General features: G+C 34.2%; 1 protein-coding gene across 3 annotated transcripts in view; it reads right to left on the bottom strand.

Annotated features, from left to right (window-relative positions):
* spir (spire type actin nucleation factor) overlaps positions 1-15821 on the bottom strand; it is a 264272-nt gene that overhangs the window by 79176 nt on the left and 169275 nt on the right. For all 3 annotated transcript variants that reach the window (XM_088228251.1, XM_088228252.1, XM_088228254.1), the window contains exon 4: positions 10046-10218. In XM_088228251.1, the coding sequence (XP_088084377.1) occupies positions 10046-10218 (173 nt within the window). The remainder of the gene's footprint in view (positions 1-10045; positions 10219-15821) is intronic.

Genomic DNA, 15821 nt, shown 5'->3' with positions numbered 1-15821 from the left:
TGCAGTTTGAACCGGGTTGTGGTCCCGTGGTAGTATTTTGGACAAACGGATTAAAGGTGCCAGGTTTAAATCCCACTCTACCACTTATTCTTATTCATATTTTTAGAGGTGGGGGTCAGTGCTATTCAAGCTCCTGACGTCACTGCGACCTGGGAAGATCTACTGTGACGGGTCCCCGAGAATAGTTCTCGACCTCTAAGCCCAGGTCTATAAAAAGCCTAGAAGACTGTCTAGAAGACGAGAGTTTACATTTTGCTAAATCTCCCCCTCCAAGCTTTTTTGCCCAGATCCACAACTCACTCTACCACAACTCGATTTCAATTTTTCCAGCATATGTTATTTACGACTTTTAGGAAATGGTCTGAAAATTTAAATATTTGAGTAAATAATAAGAACTCTAGTATTTCTCTTTAAAAAAAAAACATACAAGTATTATAGTTAAATTTGAAATATTTACTGGTGTTAACTGCGGATCCCGTAAGCGAACAGGCAATTATATAGATATTATGCTTTCGTTTTAATTTAAAGTAAGTACTGAAATTCACTCACTTTCTCAACGACTTCGCATATTGAAAAGGCGGTTATAATAATATTGTGATAAATAATAATCCGCGCGAACGCGGTAGCCACCATACCTGTTCTCACGGGGCGTCAAAATGCGCAAAGTGAACGAGGACCTATGCAGAAATGCGAAGGAGTATTGTCTCGTAACAACTGTGGGTGCATTCATACATACTGGAATAAATACAATTATTACAAATAATTTATTGACAAACTGAACAACGTTACCCAATACGCACCAACAGTCGATTCATCATATAAGGAATTTTAGGAAAACGTAGAATTTACTTAGCAGAGATGAAGTTAGTTATGGAGCCCGTGTTGTAACCTATCGTCTTTCTTCTTCTAGCGTAATGTCTGATCAAATGAACAACCGTTTCAATTTATATTATTGGTTCAATGCTGCTAGCTCATCATTTAGTCCAGTCAATAGACAAACATTTCTAAGTCAAGATATTAACGGGCAAAAATCATAAACTTTTGCAATGTTCATCAGCATTACGCAAACTCAACAGGGATGGAGAATACCTTAAGGTATTCTCCATCCCTGTTGAGAATATGGAAGTCCAGGGAATATGGAAGTCCAGGGCTTATGACCTGTCATTGGCTGATTTAAGTGACCACTTTACACGCTGTGTAACATTCACTATTTTGCCTATGTTTGAACATCCATATTTCTTCATTTCTTCCATTTGTTGATTTTAGTAAAGTTAAAGATTTAAAGTTCTGATTTACTTTATGTTTTAATTTTCTGACAAAATATTTTTTGATTCTCTAATATAGTTGACATTTCCACATATTTATTGCATTTGAAAGTTAATATTAAGCAGGTATTAGAATTTGAGTGAGGTGCTACCTATTCTATAAAGAGAAAGAACAAGTAATTTGAAAAAGTTTATATTTGAAGCACTAACTTTGTGGTTATTCATTATAATAAAATAAATAAAACATTTTTATTTTGCACCGACCGGTTTTTAAGCAAATAAGCTTCTTCGTCAAGGTTTACGTAACTTATGAATTGATTCCTTTTTTATTTTTATCATGTTCACTAAATACTACACGTGGATCCAATAAATGAAACCGGTCGGTGGAAAATAAAAATTAGTGGATAAAAACAAAGTTGTTTTATTTATTTTATTATTAAGTAATTTTATATTATTTAATGTTTAGCACGCCAATTTAGAAATTAATGCATATCAAAAAAATACTCGAAGCAATATTTCGCAAGTTAATGGTTGGGGCTCATTCTCTAGAACTCTAGAGCAATCGATATGTTTTCCTTCGGTGGCTAAATACAATAGAGATATATGCAACTTTTGCAAAATGGAAAAATGCGTATCGCTCATCTTACGTTTTAGAAATCAGCGCGGATTCAACTGCCACCCATTAAATCAGACAATTGCAAATAAACGATATGGCCTCACACTGAGTGTGTGGCAATCGAGATGAAATTATAAAAGGTATAGTTGTATTTTAACTTTAAACTTTTTTGTGAGCAATTCGGAATCACGCAGAAGTGAGCGAGCAAAAAATATGAAATTATAAAACAAAAATTACGTTGCATTAACTATTTACCGTTGGATTTTGTTAAATGGATACTCCTCTCGTATTTTGACCGCGTGGACAATTAGTATAACAGTTTAATATACGGGTAATGCGAAAGGTACCCGCTCACGATAACTTCTTCAGTTTCATAAATGTAACACCATACAAAAAATTACGCAAATATTTTCACGCAGTTTTAAATCTGAATGCAATTGCGACAATAAAAATTCTCTTACATCTTCCTTCCGCATCATAGAATTGACAGTTGCAGAAGTTTAAAACATAACACCTTTTAATTGTTGTAAATACGAATATGTAAAAAATTCAGTAAGCAAATCAAATTTGCTATGATAAAAATTGGATATTCAAAAAAGTATGTAGGTTTTTTCTTAAAAGAATGTTATTAAAATCGTACCAACGAGCAACGCAATGGATAGTTTCTATTCCGAGTATCGTGATTCCCATTTTTTTACTCAACATTACTTTACCTTCACACGGGCGTGAATATTTCTAAATACAGTATATTCCCATGAAAATCATGTTGACAGTTGATTAACTTACATATACCTACTTAGGAACACACATAAATAACGCATTTCATTTAAAAAGACATTTTAAATTGAGTTCACCGAGCTTATAATCAAATCAGGCACAAACTACACAAAATACAATTTTACGGTAGACACAAAGGCGGAAGATTACCGTAAGAAAAAGTTAGCACGGCATGCATAGTCGTATTATAACAGATTCGAAGATTTGAGAGGAATTCACTACATTAAAATTTCTTCCCGGGCGATGTGCAAATTACTTCTTGTAGCACTTGAAAATTGATTTAGCCGTCTATTTCTGTTCACCAATTTTAGTCACGTTACATAATACCCTTGGGAATAAATTATCGCCCACGGGGTAACCAGTTTTGTCATTCATTATGTGCAAATCGTGTGACATATCGATTACATTGTTACTTGATCTGAGGGGAAAATGGCCGATTAACTGGGCAAAAGAAAGACGACAGGAAAACTCGGATTGAATATGAATACCAGGGACCGAGCTTGACAGAATTATAAACCTTTATGTATTACCACACGTAAAACAAACATCTACGAGCAAAACGCAATAAGTACGAATGTGAAATGACCGGTTGATTGGTTCAATCAGAAATCCACTTATAACTAAAATTATCCCATAAATCTGTCAGCCACGTTAATGACGATGTAGTTCAGTGTATTGCTTCACTGCGGGAGAAAGGATAATGGATTTCGAAGAAAGTGAACAACATTCGCGAGAAAACAAAAAACTATCTCGAAAGGTCCTAATTTGCGCATACCTATTTAAAAAGAGTATTCTCCCCGCAGACAGAAGTACGCACATTTATTTTAATCCAATGATAATTACCGTTTGGAATGTGCCATTAGTATCCACACAAAATAATATTCAAGCGAGTTTCTTTTGTAAATTAATCGGTACATAGGAAATGAAATCATCGAAACATTACCGGTTACAAAGAATGGTTTTAAATCAGATGTACAGCTCTGCGGGCGTCGTTTCAATGTCAACAGAATTGATTTTGACATTTTTACACACTCAATGTCAGTCAACCAAAATAATAACATCAATATGACTTAACGACGTAAAGCTGCGACGAAATTGAATTATTCAGCTATCTTTCTTTACTAATCTTATGTTCTGTACCCGCTAATTCTTCACAAGAGGTAAGCTGTTTGATGTATTAATATTTCCCCGGAAGGGAGTCAAAGTAAAGAAAGTGGGAGGAAAACTAATCAAGATATTCAAACCTAAAGGCAATACGTAATATTCCGTGTTAGATCATAATAGTCAAGCGGGACATAAAGCTCTCAAGTACGCAGGTACCAATAAAGTACCGCGAACTTCTTTCGTATACAATTCATCGTTTAAATTCTAATAAAGATAACTTTACTTAGGAGAAAAGGTAATATTCTGAACGAACGGATAGCGAAAATCATGTTTTAAATTGAATGCACTTTATTTGGAGAGGTAGAAAAATAATGTTTCAACGGAAGGACATATGATTCGGAATGACGAGGTTTTCCAGAAATTTGAGGAGGTTTTACTGCACTGGTTTGCCTCGAGTATCTTAGACAATAGTAAAATACAATTTATTTATTTACATACAAAAGTTTGTTGTACATTATTTGAGACATAAGTCCCAACTCCATGGGACTAAAAGTCCCGTGTTGAGATGGTACTAGCAATAAGTTGACACATACACATGAATATATTACCACAAATATAGAATCAGAAACATAAAAATAATTTAAAAAAAAAAAAAATATATATATATATGGCACATCAATATGGTAAACAGTAAACTCAAACATTCGGAAAATCATCAAGGAGGTTCCTACTCAAATCCCTCCCACTAAGAAAAATCCCGTCCTTAACTACTTTCTTGAAAATAGTGACAATGAATGAAAATGGCGGTTTTACCTCAGTTGGGAGTTTTAGAGTATTACGAATCAATGGCTGTAGTGAATAAAATAAAGCCACATATAAAACGTATGTACGAGTACCTACCTCTGTATTTCATATGCAATAGAAGACGATTTGGTATAGTAAACTGAGCTTTTTCATGCAATCGATGTTCTCACGTATTCTCGAAAATGTTTTTAGACAGGATTCTGTCACTAATTAAACTGTTTACTAGATCAAAGGTTACTTCAGCAGAAAAACATTTATCACGTTTCGTATTATTTAAAACGAGCGTGTTTTCAATTTCACGACATGTTTGTCTTGAATTAAAAACGGTATGTATGCTGTCATGTTCTGCGTGGTATCATTTGTTTCAGTAACAATGCGTTTTTCATGAACCAAATATATGGCGCTGGTTTATTATTAGCTCTCTCTCCGTGGAGTATTCTGTATAAGCAGCTGTCCACTGTCCCTGAGAACAGGTTCAACAGAAAAGGACTCTGAGATATATACTGAACATACTCAGGCTAAATTATGATTTACAAAAAAGCAATTTTATATTGTAGAAAATTGCATTTTGTATATGCTTCTAAAAATCGATAAACGTGAAAATGATCAATTAAATATGTGTAAATATATCAAGTGAACATTAGTCAAAATAATTATAACCTATAGTTTTAGCATATTAAAACCTTTAATTAATTTTTCAAATTACAATATTATTAATTTGTTTTGTATTATATATTAATATACTACATTTGTTTATTTGTTCATTTTAAAGTAATATTTCACGTCAACCTTGTCGTGAATCTAACTCGAAACCTCACGCGTGATAACAACTGTAACGGATAAATTATAATACTTTTACTAAGTGACTAAGCAGTTTATGTCATTGGAATATCCATCTCGTTTGTAAGGAAATGTATGAATTATTCGATTACCTGTTACATTATAAAAAGTCACGTAGGATTTGGCAGGACCGTGACCTGTCAACTTGTTTAGCTAAAGCTACCTCTATGTACGTAATGTATGTCGACCTAAAGTGATCTCTAAGTTTTTAAATGTGAAAAAATAGTGGAAAAAAATTAAACATCCTTGGTAAAAATGTCAGACAAAGACTGACTATTTATTTTCAGCGAATCCATTATTATTTTGCTATATTTATCCAGTCTTGACGTCAACTAAACTAAATAGCTTTAAGCAAACTGGTAGATTGAATGCTTTACGTGACAACTCAAATATTTTCATGCATAACGAGGACATTTTGAATTAAAAAATTTCGTTATGTGTTTGATGGAAAATTATGATCAAAACATACTAATGAAATTAATATCGCCTTACGCACTGCCAAAAAACAATATTATTCTATATTTAAAGTTCGCGGTCAAGTCATCCATCGCGGGCACAATAATTTACTGTTTGGCATATCAAAGGATTAATATGAATATAAACATATAAAACGTCCTTCGTGCGTCCACCCACCCTTCCTAGCAAATTGGTTAAACTCGTTAGTATAATCGCTCCATGAGTGTGTGATTTTTACGACGGACGCCGCGGATATAAAAATAATTAGTAATGGCCAGAATGATCTATATCCACTCTAATTTCCTACTAAGCCGATAGGTCGGATATCGCCTCGGGTATTGTTCCACAATGTAGGTAGTGTTCGCGTCCATATTCATATTGTGCATAGAAAATTAATTAAACGAGATGAGATAAAGGTCGAAGTCATTATTATTGAAATGCTGACGTAAATAGAAAAATCGATATTGTCCAATATATATTCCACTTGAGATAAGTCTGAAAAGTACGTATTACGCGATTAGATACTTGTATTGTTTGAAAAATATCAATAATGCGTTTGTTATATTAGACTTTCGGCGTACTAAATGAAATTTAAGTTTGTTTAAATTGTACAGACATACAGATAAATCAGTATGTTTAATACATATTAAGAATACATGCATATTAAAATATCATCATCATCAGCCATAATGATTCTGTATTTATACCTAGAATATGTCCATATTATTATTCTTATTCTCTAAAATTGAACGGTTTGATTAGCTTCGCCTTTGTTTGTAAAATTCTAGACAGTGTTAAATAAAATAAACTATAATACATCGCTGGAAAAAGGAAAAAGTGCGTTTGCTTCATCGCGATCAAAATTATTTAAAATTTTAGCCAATATATTAAGGGTTGGATTGGGTGGATGTTCTGTATTTATTTTGACTGTAAGTTCGTAAAATGAAATCGTTAAAACGAATTTGTAGAAACTCAAACGAAACTAATTCTCCTACAATATTGACGTAATTAAATAAGTATACTATTTACGTATAGTATTACCGATATGACTATTCAGTAGTATGAAATAACAGAACCAAAATAGTCGATGAACAACATCCATAAAGTAATCAGCTCAGTGTTCTTTTATATGAGTTCGATTGTTTTGTTACAGAATAAAATAAAGTCAGTCACGCTAACGCCAAAAAATGATATTTTTTAATCTGTTCAGACCCACGCCGCGCGATAGAAACGTAGGAACTGCTGACTCGCCACTCGCCACCCCCAGTCAGCCGCATACAGCCGCATACACGGCGTAAAACAAAGCGTCCATTCCAGTAATCCGGTAACAACAAAACAATAGGAAAGGAAAACAAAGTGTACAGACAGTACATTGCTGGCCTTGACTGTGAAACGCAAATCGAGAGCAAAAACAGAAACGCGACCAATGAAACACGCCAGATAATAATAAAGGATATGCAAATATACTGTACATACAATATACGAGTACATGCGGGCGCATCAACCATAGGCACGTGGACAGAAACCCATAAAACAATAAGATAGTTAACATGCGTATACACGTGACTCACCACTCACCAGTGCGCACGATGCAATCATATTATTATACTTTCTATCTGTATCAATTCATCACATAAAACAAAAAACATGATAGGGCGTCCGTAGTTATACATTGTTTTTAGTGTATATAGAAATATGCAAAAACAACTATTTTGAAACGTACGTGTTCGACTGGCTTTGTAACAGGTTTCGTCTCTGATTAAAAATTAAACTAATTTATTTTCATGGCGTAATTATTATCGGGATCAATCAATAAACAGCAAAATGCGGTGCTCACGGTCAAAAATATTTCAAAGTTTTAGAACTTGACATATGGTAAACATTAGAGATCAAGGATCTATTTACTATGTGCAAAAAGATTTTTAATTGTGAAGATGACACGGAGATGTCACGTGTTTTTTTAATTAAGACTGTTGATTCAGAAAACCGAATCAAGATACAATATTGTTTGTAGGTATGCATGTAGATATGTAGAACTATTATGTGAGAAACAAATTTGAATAAATTGAACAAACACATATAAGATTCAAGAGTATATTTGTAAATATACTCGTAAATTCAAAAATATATGATAACATGTGCAAGGGCCAAATAATTATTCGAAAGGGATTGATAAAAATAAGAAAAACGCTGTTTGTTTTTCCTGGATATAACGTAATAATTGAGAGTAAGCAAGAATGTGCTTTATTTTCAATCGGTGCAAACTTGATTAAATGCTTCAAAAACAAGAACAAGCATTCGTCTAAGCCCGGCAAGAAGCATAACCTCGTGTAATGAACGCTGCAGTGTTCGGGCGGCAGCGGCAGGCGAGGCGGTCAATAAAAACTTATTGAACTAGCACACTGTACGAGTACGTAGCTTCATTCCAGAATACCTCGCTTCTCCTTAGTACTAACAGCTAACTAAGGAAAAGCGGGAAGCAAAGGATATTCCTTCTAAGGGTCTACACTGTGCGTACTGGATGTGGCTTGCAAGCTCTCTAGATCAAAACTTGAAGGCTGTATAATGTTCTGACAACGTCAAATTCCTCAACACAAATAAAGCGGTTAAAAAGTTATATCCCTTATTTTTAATTTGTTTATTTCTTGACACATATAAATGTTACTACATTAATAGCAAGATGTAACCATTTTGTTTAATTACATACTCTAAGTTAATTTACTTATAGTTATTGTTGTGCAAACAGTGCTATGTTCGTATACTACATAGATATAAGAGAACTTTATTCATTTTTCAGTAGTACGATATGTAAAAATTATTACAAAAACACATGAACTTAACACAGCACCGATAACGTACACAACTCAACACAAATTTCTAACAAGGGCAATAAGATTTAATGAAAATAGGTAGATTCAAATAATATTATTTTTGTAAGTGATGTTATTGTTTTACGAGTTTAGAGTGTGAAATGTGGTACGTGGATTAAAGTGAGTGGAATGTGTTGTGTATGTAATGGTGTTACGGGGGATTAAGTATCGATCAAAAAGGTTAATTATTATTTATATTAATGAGAATCAGTTTTCACTTGTAGCGGGGAGTTTATAGATTAAGATTACCTTTTTAGCTTTATATAATAAGAAAATTAAATTTATTACAGAAGCACTATTCTTAACTTGTATCCTTAACTTATGCGCGTAGGTCGTAGCCACCTAGCCGTAAAAACATACGTGTCTATAAATTAATCCATTTTAGTAGGATAAATAAAATTAATCCTTTATGATTTCAGTGCAAACGAAGCGGCACAAAACATGGTTAAAATAATTTATGAATAATAATTTCTAGTTGTAAAGGGACCAGTTAGAAAGTAAACAACACACACGTTTAAATACAACATTGAATATTGCCAGCATTCCGCGTACACAACTGAAGTTTGAATTTTAATACGACGACGGTGATATATTACAAAAAAATAGTTTCTATTAAAAGGTACAATCTCACTTTCATTTCTGCCGTGTGCGATGTCCGATCCGGTGCGTCTCGGTGGGATATTAGGGCATACGAGAATGAGAATAATCTGATAACTGTGCCCATTTAGGCCTTTAGACTAGTCGGCTAAGTGCGTAGGCAAAATACCAAATCTAACAGAATCGCATTATTCCGCCATAAAAATAGTAACGACCTAAACAATAACGGTTGATGGTAACAAGCAGTCCGATTCTTCTGGCATTCCTCTGGGTCGGCACGGCGCCATACTTGCAATTCCATCTCGGCCGGAGAGTATCGCATCTTTTGTCAGCACGAATAAAGAAATTCCGTGATGGATTAATGTATGCTATGCATAATGTTCCGTAGAACGTTGAAAAGCCTTCAACTTTGACCCGTTCTCGGTGAAAAAAATAGAAAATGCGCTTCATTACGAAAGCCGATGGAAAACTGCTAATTGAATGTTGTCCACTTCACTGTGTAGTAGTTGCCGAGTATCACTACCACGCATGAAACCGGGGTTCGCTTCTCGATAAGAAAGACATACTATACATCATTCATTTAAAAAGCGTTTTTTACGCAACACTGTTTCTTAGTTTTTCAGGACTGGTACCTGAAGCCCGATCATTATTTATTCGTATTATATACATTAGTTCTGTTGATAAAAACAAATCGGAGCCATGATAAACTTTCTTACCTCGACGACTTGGCTGAGGGTAAAGAAGTGCCTGGGCATATAGTCCATGACGTCGCCGGAGTCCCTCTCGATACCCTCGTCGTCCGTCTCCGCCGCCCCTCCTGCTCCGCCCCCCTCGTGCCCGCCTTCTCCCCCGCTAGCGTCGCTACTCTTCATCTCAGACTCGTTCATATCTGAAAGAGAAAAATAAAACATTGTTAGTATTAATTCAGGATTGACAATAATTGCGCCCGCTTCGCTGTTGATTGATAAGCGCGCTTGGTTTTATTTATTTATTTAACTTTTTGTACATAATGTTATTTGTACATTGGCGGGCTTATTGCCAAATGGCAATTTCTTCCAACCAACCAATAAAATAAAAGTTTTATTTTTATAATTCAAGTTACAGAACATATTCAATAGAAAAAAAAAAAAAAAAGATTAAAAAGTGGAAAATATATAAAAATAGAAATAAACGTATTTGTTTATAAATTACCTTAAATCAAAACCATTACTCAATGGGAAAAAGGAAAAAAGCGGAAAGAGGAAAAAGGAAAGGAGGAGAGATTAAGGAAGAGAAAGGAGATGTTTCTTCAGACGTGATTTAAACAGAGATAATGTAGTAACATCTTTGATGGTGAGTGGGAGATGATTCCACAGTCGAGCCGCATGGACACTATATGAGTTAGAGAAGAAAGAGGAATTGTGTATGGGTATTAAGAGAGTGCCTTGAGAATGAGAACGAAGAGGTAAACCATGAACTGATAAGCGTTGAAATTTTTCACACAGGTATATAGGAGCGTTAGGACTATGAAGTACATTAAACAGAAGTGAGAGGGAGTGATAGTCTCTCCGCTGTCTAATTTTGAGCCATTTCAGTTGCCTACGATAATCAGAAATGTGGTCATATTTCCTAAGACCAAAAATGTACCTTATGCATGTATTCTGAAGTCGTTCAAGTTTATCGAGTTGCTCACAGCTTAAATCAGTCATGGAAACATCAGCGTAATCTATTATTCACAAAATCCCAGGTTCAATTCCTTAATAGGTCGGTATGGATTATAAATAAAGAATAAAAGGCGTATTTTTAATGCAATATTTCATGGTAAATGGATGGGCATCTATATGGAACTCATCAACTGTTAATGTCTGTCTCGTTATTATGATTTTTTTTTTAAAAATGCGTTTTTATGTTGCGACCATGATCAACGTTTCGTTAATAACTCTATAAGAAAATGGGAATCAAGTTGTAGAAGAGCGGAGTTCGAACCTCTGGCTTTTGATTGAATTCGTGACACTTACTAGCCACGGGACCACAGCCCGATTAAAAAAGAATCGAAATACTTGCAGGGCCCTATAATATAAGGTGAGGATATTTTAACATTATAACCTAGCTTAATTTTTTTTTCCAACAGTTTTTGTCTTAACAGAATAAAACACTTGTGTTTATAAACAAAATTTTAAAAAAATATCAGTGGCAAACAGTAAAAAAAAAACATTTAAACCCATAGCTTTACCGTACAAGACAAAACCACGGAAGATAAAAAAAAATATTTTGAAGTGACAGAGGCAATGTATCCTAATGTATTCCTTTATATGAAGATCATCAGCGCCAAAACTACGCATAATTGATAATTACCGTTTGGAAAAGAAATGCTAAAAATACTTTTTAAGCATTTCCGATTTTAATTTCAATAAGGATAATTAAATCAATATTGTGGGAATAGTATTATGCTTATTGCCTTAGTCCAAATGATATGGATGGATGGAATGGATTTAAATAATATTTCAATCAACATTTTATTCAATAATAATTAAGTATAATCTACAATAAGCTTCCATCAATAAATTTCACTAATTTAATTGATGCACGTAGATTTCAGAATACATAAGTCTCGTAATTATGTAGGTATATATCAATACAGAGAGCTTTATTAATGAGACATTTCAAGAATAAGAATAATTGATCAAGTTACTTCATAGCTGAGGAGTTTATATAATATCAAGTGGTCGATAGTCAGCGGTTCTAATGTGAACAAAGTAAAGTCTGGAGCGTGTATTTGGTGACGGGCGCGATAAACGCGTAGTAATTTTAGCGTTACGCTAGTTGACATTAAAATGCTATTAGCGAATGAGAAAGTTAGATATTTACGCAGAATCCATCCTAATAAATCTTACACCGACGCAGCGCAATAATCACAATGGACAGTACGCAACGAGACAGTGTCGTAAAACAATAATACGCAAGTAGCCTGTACAAAATATCTCAGTAGTGACCAGTGACTGAACAGTCTTATTCTTTAGCGTCAAAAAAGGCCGGAAAGGTTCGTTTGGTGAAACCTTTATTATGCACTTTTGGTTTAAAAACCGTCGATATTAAAGTACCCCAAATATACACGGTTTTTCAGAACCATACCGCGAAACTTCAGAGGAACATTTTTTTATGATATACAGGTAAACGTCGTTTTGCGCCGCCGCCGGTTCGATTTACGCCGATTTACAACTATGCCGGTTGGTGCCGGCGTGGGATTCCCCGGTTCGGCCGACACCAGACGACAGTAGGCGCCACGATTCTAATAGCAGACACACTTTTACACGTGGTTTTATTCTATTACCGGGTACGCGAGCAGCCTATTGCGTGTGTGAAATTGTTTCCGAGTAAGTTTTCGTTTTGTTTTTTAAAAAAAATAAAAAGGTATAATTATATTTTTATTTTATTATTATTAAAATAATATTCAAATATGTATAGTTTATGCTATGATTTAGCAAGGAAGGAAGCAGCAATCAAAGCAAATTAAATTTGATGATTTATTATAAAAACATAATTATTTATATCAAGAGATTATTATTTGTTTTGAAATCGAATTTAAACTGTGTTTATTACGCACATTTATTATTTGTTTTGAATGTAAATAGGATATGTATTAATTGAACATATTAGGTTGTTCGGAACCTAACCTTATATCTTCCATTATATTTGTGTTCATTTTACGCCGGTGTCTCTCGGAACGCAACCCCGGCGTAAAATGAATTTGGAAATCGCATTTTTTAATAAAAAAAAGAAAGAGATAAAAAACTTGTTCGACCAGCGAAACGATACGCACTGGACGCGGACAAGGAAAGTGGTTAAAAAAGGGAGGGTTAGGGGTTTGTTGAAGGGGTGCTAGTCTAAGACATAAAGGATTTTCTCCATTTTCAAATTATATATTTTTTTTAAATCCATAAAAAAAAGCTTTTTATAAAAAAAAAAGAATTTTTCAAAGTTTAACGAATGAAAAGCTTTCAAATAATAATGATAATTTTTTTTATTTCCAGTATTAATAATATTTTCTAAAAGCATGATTTTAATCCCTTTACAAATTACAGTGAACTTTTTGAGAAGGTGATATGGCAGTCTAGGCATTTACAGCATATGACCCGTTTTTGGTTGGTTTAAGTGGCCGCTTTTCACACTGCGTAACATTTACCATTCTGCCTATGTTTAAACATCCACATTTCTTTAACTCTTCCATCTGTTGACTTTTGTGAAGTAAACCAGCCAATGAAAGGTCATAAGCCCTGTTAATACCTATATTGCCATATCACCTTCTCAAAAATTTCACTGTAATTTATAAAGGGATTAAAATAATGCATTAAGAAAATATTATCAATACTGGAAATAAAAAAAAAGTATCATTTTTATTTTAAAGTTTTTTTCTTTACACTGTTAAATTTGAAATAATTTCAAAAAGTTAGGTGAACCAAACCATCAAACTACCAAAGACGTAGGTAATATGTAAGATAATAATTATACTTACGAAATACATAATATCATAAATATGTAATTATAACATAAATAATACAAAAAATACGAACGGACACATTTTTTAATTTTGTATAGAGGTAACAACTAATTATAATGATTCCTATTTTTTTTTTTTTTAAAACTGTGAAACTGTTTATGAAGCATTTAAATTGGTATACAGAGTTTAAAAAAGTAAAATACACACGATATTACCTTAATTATCGTCATTCACTCATCCACACTCAACGCGGCATTGCTTTGTCACTCCAATCGCAGCTCTTTACCGACCTTTGTTAAATTCGCAAAGGCAAGATGATAAATCTCACGCTTTAGGTGCCAGACCAGGAACCACGAGAAATCTAAAAAATATTTCACGTCGAACCTGCAAGGATCCGAACACGGGGCCTCGGGCATGGTAGGCAATTGTTTTTACCTAAGTGTAGCCATCGAGTCAAAAACACTTGTCCATGGTTCTGGATCTATTTCACACATAGAAGAGTATTCGTATTATATCGAAACAGAGCATTGTACAATATTTTTCTGAACATGGCTAAGAGTTTTTTTATGAGTTGGTGCAAAAATCGACAAAACTGTTCGTGAAGACCGCCGATTGACAGTAGGTGAAATGTCTACGATGTTTCCACAAATTTCCAGATCTCTGTTGTACGAAACAATTACAGGAACGCTGGAATATCGAAAATTGTGCTCAAGATGGGTCCCAAAACAACTGACAGAGCAGCGCAAATTGAATCGGGTCGCTAGTGCTCGCGAGTTCCTGGAGCGATTAAGTCATTTTGAACCACCCTGCGGAATTCCCTGACTGAATAGCGCCTTCAGATTTTTATATATTCACCTTCCTGAAGGTGAAAATGTGAATACATAGGCGGAAAAAAAAATTAACCGATGAGGAGGTGCAACAAGAGGTCTTGAAGGGGACGAAAATTCTATGAGGACGGCATTAAAAAGCTTGTGCTAAGACCTACAACGTGCATATAACGGGAAGGCGACTACGTGGAAAAATAAGTCATATATATATACAAACAATGTACTGTAATTTTTTAAAAATACATTTTTTTTTAAGTACAAAAATTGAGTACTCTTACTTTCTGGATATGCCTCGTATATTAGTTAAATTCTTCTCGGTTCCTTAAAAATAACATTTATGATGCATTTTTGTAGTTTAATTATTCATTTAGAGTGTGTGTAGCCTGTAACTGCTGCATTATTAAATACGTTGGTAAATATTTTGATATGCACCTTGCTTTCCCGATCTACCACAACGTGCTGTACGAAGCTTTCTACATCTACGTGCTCCGAAATAAATTACGAGATACATATTGATAATAGTCTTCGGTTGGCGGTTGGCGATTGGTGGATACTCGTCCGCAATCCACCACGCTACCGCTTTCACGGAATGATTGTTGATTGTTATGCCGACTGCTGAATGCAATCGGCGACATGCTGCTCCATTCAGATTTCATCCGAAGGCATTATGCATTATTTCATGAACGTAAAATTACGGCACAAGATGAAATAGGTAAATATTCTCTATTATCATTACGAATGGCCGACGAACCGCGAACATAATATTACGGGAGCAAAATGGATTCCGTACAAATAGTTTTAAGCGATTTCTAATTATTGATGCGTAGGGTGAAACTAACGCGTACATATTTATACAATGCATCTTTACCACAGTAAAATCAATCAGTCCATGGTTGTTTTACTTGGGAGGATCCGATATCTTGCGGGATTTTTTACATACCCTGTGCAAAAATAACATTTATATTCATAAGAGAAAAGAGAAACTATCTGCAAGGTAAAGCATTAAGTTTGATACCGAAAAAACATTCCACTGAAAAATGTCACGAGTTTGAGGTAAGCAAACAAGAACGCGGAAAAATCTCTGCGCATGCACGATATGGCTTCAAAGGGTTTACAATATTTATGAATTTTTACATTGTTATTAATTTGGAAAAATAACAACCATTTTTACATGAAATGCATACAGAA

This window comes from Micrasema longulum, unplaced genomic scaffold, assembly GCF_059751315.1.
Source record: "Micrasema longulum isolate JH-2025_06_02 unplaced genomic scaffold, ASM5975131v1 h1tg000571l, whole genome shotgun sequence".
NCBI lineage: Eukaryota > Metazoa > Arthropoda > Insecta > Trichoptera > Brachycentridae > Micrasema > Micrasema longulum.
Note: the sequence above shows the minus strand (reverse complement) of the source record. Positions and strands in the feature narration are given on the sequence as shown.